Source organism: Cucurbita maxima, unplaced genomic scaffold, assembly GCF_002738345.1.
Source record: "Cucurbita maxima cultivar Rimu unplaced genomic scaffold, Cmax_1.0 Cma_Scf00011, whole genome shotgun sequence".
Lineage (NCBI taxonomy): Eukaryota > Viridiplantae > Streptophyta > Magnoliopsida > Cucurbitales > Cucurbitaceae > Cucurbita > Cucurbita maxima.
In genome coordinates this window covers 3975775-3982705 of record NW_019272027.1, presented here as the reverse complement: position 1 = coordinate 3982705, position 6931 = coordinate 3975775, and the positions used below count along the sequence as shown (strand labels likewise).

At 34.0% G+C, this 6931-nt stretch overlaps 1 protein-coding gene across 2 annotated transcripts in view; it reads left to right on the top strand.

Annotated features, from left to right (window-relative positions):
* LOC111486436 (F-box/LRR-repeat protein 10) overlaps positions 1-2683 on the top strand; it is a 4358-nt gene extending 1675 nt beyond the window's left edge. For both annotated transcript variants that reach the window (XM_023133590.1, XM_023133591.1), the window contains one exon: positions 1106-2683. In XM_023133590.1, coding sequence (XP_022989358.1) covers positions 1106-2557 — 1452 coding nt within the window. In that variant the 3' untranslated portion in view covers positions 2558-2683. The remainder of the gene's footprint in view (positions 1-1105) is intronic.
* The last annotated feature ends 4248 nt before the right edge of the window (positions 2684-6931 follow it).

The window sequence follows — 6931 nt, the reverse complement described above, 5'->3', positions numbered from 1 at the left end:
GGGGGGGGGGGGGGGGGGGGGGGGGGGGGGGGGGGGGGGGGGGGGGGGGGGGGGGGGGGGGGGGGGGGGGGGGGGGGGGGGGGGGGGGGGGGGGGGGGGGGGGGGGGGGGGGGGGGGGGGGGGGGGGGGGGGGGGGGGGGGGGGGGATTTTTTGTTGGTCTTTGTTGTGTGTTGTGAAATTTCCGATCAAGTGGAAATGATCGGCTAGATCTAACCAAAATTATTATGGTGATAAATGACTGAAAGCCAACTAGAGATCTTATGGAATCCAATCCCAGAAAACTCTGTTTCCATCATCAATAACTCATACGTTTCTCGTTTTCCAAATCTCTTAGAGTGTAGTGTGAGTGTAAGTGGATCCAAGTAGAGCTGGAACTTGTAACTAGCATAGTTGTTACGCTAATCTTCCTAGCAAATCGAGCAAGAATGAAGAGCTAATCCAAGTCTTTTTCAGCTACGTTTCACAGCACACACCTTTGAGGGGTTAAGAGCTTTCTGGATGGGTTTTTTCAATTCTATCATTAACATTTATACTTCCAAGGGCTATTTTAAGTACTCCTTAGATCATTGTTTTAACTTCTAAGGCCCGTTTGATAACCATTTAGTTTTTTGTTTTCGAAACTGAAGCTTACAAATAGTACTTCTACCCATTAGTTTCTTTATTTTGTTTATCTACTTTCTAAAAGTGTTTTCAAATTCAAGCCAAGTTTTATAAACTTGTTTTTGTTTTTGGAATTTGGCCCAAGATTCAAATTTTTTTTTAAGAGAGATGAAAACTTCAATGAAGAATTCGTAAGGAAACGAGCACAATTCTCAAAAACATAAATCTAAAAGTGAAATCGTGATAACGAGGCCCAAGGTATTCAAATCATGTAAGGATGACAAATATTATGCAAAAGGATTTGGTCTGAGCCAAAGATTACTCTTTATCAAATAGAAAAGTATTTAGTGTGCTATTATGATAACCTCTAACCCCATGTGTTGCGTACGATAGTTTAATCGAACCTAACTACAGTCTACAGATCTATTCTTGTTTATGAGTTCAATTTTATCTTATTTGGCTCATGATTGTGTTTCATGATTGATGTCTTTTCTTCATTAACAGGCATTAACCCTGATGTTTGATGTCTCATTTTTCCTTCGTCAAAACTTTGCTCGAGTCTGGGCTATGGCTTCAGAAAAACTAACTTCTCTCGAGATTGGCTGTATTTATTCGGTTACAATCACCGAACTGCTTAGCCAAAATCTGGGTATCAGTAATTCTATGAATCATGTTGGCCCATCCATGTGGCCTAACATTGAAAAATTGTGCCTTTCAGTGGACTACATAACTGATGCCATGGTTGGTGCAATATCAAAAGGTCTTGTCTCCTTGACTCATTTGGAACTACAAGATGCTCCAATTATTGAACCAAGATTTTCTTTTGACCTGACCAACGTTGGCCTTCAACAAATCAAACATCTTTCAAAATTGAAGCATCTCTCTTTGGTGCGAAGTCAGGAATTTTTTGTAACTTATTTTAGAAGAGTAAATGATTTGGGGATCCTCTTAATGGCCGATGGATGCGCTGACCTGGAAAGTATCTGTCTCGGAGGCTTTTGTCGTGTTACAGACACTGGGTTCAGGACACTTCTGCATACATTCTCCAATTTAAACAAGCTTAGGGTGTTCCATGGAATTCAATTAACCCATCTAGTTTTTCACGACATCTCTGCTACTTCACTTTCCTTGAAGCATGTTAGCTTAAGATGGTGCAGTCTCCTAACGAACGATGCCGTAAAAAATTTGTCATTGAACAAGGATCTAAGTTTTCTTGATTTGAGAGATTGCAGAAGCCTTCGGGATGAAGCGCTTCAAGCTATCAGTACTATTCCAAAACTGAAGACGTTGCTTTTGGACGGGTCCGATATTAGTGATGCAGGATTGTCTCACTTAAAACCCATGATTATGAGCTCGTTAGTTTCCTTGTCTGTTAGAGGTTGCAAGAAGCTTACAGATAAATCCATCACTGTTCTATTTGATGGCTTATCCAAGATAGAACTGCAAGAATTAGATCTATCCAACCTTCCTTACCTGTCTGATGCTGCAGTTTTACAACTGACCAGAAGCAGGATTGCGATATCCGAACTCCGAATGCGTCAATGCCCTCTCATCGGCGATATCTCGGTCATGGCATTAGCCTCAATGCAAGCTAATGAAGACCAACGACATGGTAGTAGCCTCCGGTTGTTGGATTTGTACAACTGTGGTGGCCTTACACAGCTCTCATTCAAATGGTTAAAAAACCCATACTTTCCAAGGTTGAGGTGGTTGGGTGTTACAGGTAGTCTAAATCGCGACTTGGTAGACGCGTTAGCCAGAAGTAGACCGTTCTTGCACGTAGCATGCCATGGCGAGGAGTTGGGAGCCGATCATTGGGATAACTCCGACATTCTCTATATGCACCACTACGACGAGGTGGATGAATTTGAACAGTGGCTCTTTGATGGTGAGGTCGAGGACGACGAAGACGACGACATGGCTGATGCTGAAAATGATGGAGAGCTAATCCTATGATTCCATGGTATGGCTTTGGTTATTTGTATGTATCATATCTATGCTATTGTCTTAGGTTTGTATGTAAAACTGATTTGATCTCTTCAACATAAACCAGCATGCCTAATGGGAATGGTTGTAATTGTAGATAATTTATTGGAAAAAAAAAAAAAAGCACTTCATTGTATTCTCAATCATTTGCATATCCCACCAAAGGAGGATATTTAGTCGGGAATTATGATTTATCATATGTATCATATTTGACCATTTATTATATGTATATTTAGACTTCCATTACAGTTTACTTAGGTATCATATTTAGTCTTCTATTACGGTTTACCATAGGTATCATATTTGACTTTTTATTATAGATAAATATCTTGTATTATATTTAGCCTTCCGTTACAGTTTATCATAGATATCATATTTGACCTTTTATTATAGGCTAAATACCAAGCCTTCCATCATGGTTTACCATAGGTATCTTATTTTAACTTTTTATTATAGTCAAATGTCCTATTACGATTTACCATAGGTATCTTATTTTGACCTTTTATTATAGTCAAATATCCCCTCATTACCGATTACCATAGGTATCTTATTTTGACCTTTTATTATAGTCAAATATCCTTCCATTACGATTTACCATAGATATCTTGTCTTGACATTTTATTATAGTCAAATATCCTCTCATTATCGTTTACCATAGGTATCTTATTTTGACCTTTTATTATAGTCAAATATCCCCTCATTACCGATTACCATAGGTATCTTATTTTGACCTTTTATTATAGTCAAATATCCTTCCGATTTACCATAGATATCTTGTCTTGACATTTTATTATAGTCAAATATCCTCTCATTACCGTTTACCATAGGTATCTTATTTTGATCTTTTATTAGGTAAACATGTATCTTATTTTGACATTTTATTATAGTCAAATATCCTTCCATTACGATTTACCATAGATATCTTGTCTTGACATTTTATTATAGTCAAATATCCTCTCATTACCGTTTACCATAGATATCTTATTTTTATCTTTTATATGTAAACAAGTATCTTATTTTAACCTTTTATTATAGTCAAATATCCGTTGTTCCCTTGCATCCCTTATGGTCATGTGAACTACAGATCACATGAGTTTTTCCAACAAACTTTGTCTTCGCTCGCATGCATCCCAAGAATATCTTTAAGAGACCACTTAACATAAAATTACTCAAACTACAGAGTCCTTATGGTTGAGTCACTAAAAAATAAGATATACTCTATTCATATAAATAGTGACTTTCAAGTCTTTTTAAAAACTTTTTAGTCATCTTATATTCAAAATTATCTTATTCGAACATGGTTTCAGTTCATTCATATACATCTCTTTTACTTAGCTGTCACATAATTAGTAACAACGATTTCGTATTAAACATTTAATTATTAATTAGTCAACGAGTCCTTATTATAATAATAATAATAAAAGTTGGGTCAATGTCTTTCGGTAATCTTCTTCATTCCATCAGATTCTGGTTGTTTTTATTTCATCATCTCATTTAGTGGAATTCTTTCTTGGATACAACTTTTTTTTTTTTTTTTCACTTTTAATTCCATTTTTCTTTAAACATTACTTTTATTTTATTTCTTTAATTCTCGTCTCTAAAATCTAAAACGTCATCTACTCATGTTATGTAATGTCTCATATCAGATGGGGAGGAGAACGAAACACCATTTATAAGGGTGTGGAAATCTCTCCATAGCAGATGTTTTTTAAAGCCTTGCGGAGAAGCTCGTAAGGAAAGCCCAAATATGACAATATTTGCTAGCGGTGGGCCTGAGCCATTACAAATGGTATCAGAGCCAAACACAGAGCGATGTGTCAGCGATGAGGTTGTTCCCCGAAGGGGGTGGATTTGTTAGGCGTCCCACATCGATTGGAGAAAGAAACGAGTGCCACCAACAACGCTGGGCCTTGATGGGGTGAATTGTGATGTCATATAATTTAATTAACTTTTATTATTAGGGAAAAAATTAGATTACTTTAATTCGAATTTCATCCACGTAATCATACGAATTTGGAAAATTAAAGTAAAATTAATGAATTTGATGTGGTAAATGCTGTACATTGCTGACTCCAACGTAATATTTTCCAGGTTTGACAGGTCAACAACTAATGCCACGTCACACCAACGGTCTTGTCTTTTACTTTAATCCATCAATTTTAATTGGCTATCTTTATTTACAGAAACTACCCAAAATTAAATATTTTATTTTTATAAGAGGGGTAGTTTTGGAACTAAAGAAAAACAAGATTAAATTAATAAAAATAACCCGAAAGAATTTCAATAATATCTTTAAATTTTATAAAAATTCAAAAATATTCTTAATCTTTAACTTTTGGATTTAAATGAGAGCGCACCATGAAATAATTGAAAGTCACTACATATACCAATAAGGTGCACTTTCATTATAGAGACTCCAAAGTTAAACTTGCTTTACTTGTGTTGGATGATGAAAGTTCACATCGGCTAATTTAGGGGATGATCATGAGTTTATAAACAAATAATACTGGTATGAGTCATTTTAGGGAGCTCAAAGCAAAGCCATGAGAGTTATGCTCAAAGTGGACAATATCATACTATTTTGGAGAGTTGTTTTCGTCGAACATGGTATCAGAGCCATGCCCTAAACTTAGTTGTGCCAATAAATTGGTAAATCTTCAAATATCGAACAAAGGACTCCAAAAGAAAATGAGTCAAGCCTCCTCGAAGGCAGTAAAAAATGACTAAGACTCCAAAGGAGTCCGAACCTCGATTAAGGGGAGGCGCACTTTGTTCGAGGGGAGATGTTGGATGATGAAAGTCCCACATTGGAGCCATTAGATATTGAATCTGGATTTCGAATACAAAAGTTTTATTAGAAAAAGGCTAATATTTTATTTACAAAAATGCCCTCAACATAATAAATTGCAATTTGCGCAGAGAATTATTTACTTTTATGTAAATTAATTTCCACTTGCTATTAAAGAAGAAGAAAAAAACCGAATATATAAAAACAAATAAATAATAAAGCATACGAGAATATCCTTGTCTGAAATTTCGAATATTCCCCCTAATTATTAGCAATTTCGTTAATTTATGCAAAAATAAATATTTTTTTAAATAAAGGTTAGAATTATTTATTTTTCGTTAGGTAAATCTTAATTAAATATTTTATCGACAATATTTTAATTTTATTAAAAATATAAATTTAAACAAATGACTCAAACCATATTTGATTCAATTATTTAATAAATAAATAATTTTTATCGATAAAATCAAAATTGTTTGTAGCATAATTTTTTTTAGTAGTTTTATCATTATTTTAAAAAAACAAAAATGAAAAATAAAATTGTTCACATTGTTGAAATTTCTTTAATAGAATTAAAATAAATAAATAAATAAATAAATATATATATATATATATATATATATATATATATATATATATATATATATATATATAAACACTGATTAATTCATTAAATAATAATAATAAGTCTTGATGGGGGGCCATTTTTAAAATCCTAGGATCTTGTTGGGCCATATCGGCAAATATTTCCATGGGTCCCACTGGAAACTTGTGGGTCCACGTCATTAATTCTCAAAGCGCCCATGGAAGATTAACGTTTCTACTTGATTTGACATCTGTACCACCAAATGCCACGTCAGAAATGAACTGACCCCACCCAATCTTGGAGTTCCGACAGTCCAGATCACGCCAGGTGTGTACCTGTTTCTCCGTTCAAATTGGAGCTTGAAATTTAAACATATTTTTTTGTGTCTATATTAATTAATTAATTAATTAATGAGATAATCACGAGTTTATAAATAATAAATAAATAATCATGGGTACGAGAGTTTTTTAGAAAATTATGAAGGTTTGTTATTCATTACATAACATTATAGTCACACTCTTAATTTAGTTACACAAATAGAATTCTTAAGTGTCGAACAAAAAAGTTGTGAGCCTTGTTCGAGAAGAAGTCGAACCTCGATTAAGGAGGAGCTGTTCGAGGGCTCTGTAGGCCTCAGGAGAGGCTCTATTGTGTGTACTTTGTTCGAAGAGATGATTGTTAGGAAAAGTCTCACACAGACTAATTTCTAACCAATATTGATGGTTAGAACAAATTAATGCTTTTTTTTACAATAAATTTAGAAATTGGATTTGAATTAAAATAAATTTGTTCTATAATATATTTTACAGAGAGGAAATTATTTGTAATGAAAAAACTAAATAATTTATAATATATTAGTGTTTATAAAATTTTAAATTCATAGATAAAATTTAAAAAAATGTTGGTTCATCCACTAAAAATAATTTTAACCTAATATATTTTTTTTATTAAAAATATTAAAATAGGCAAG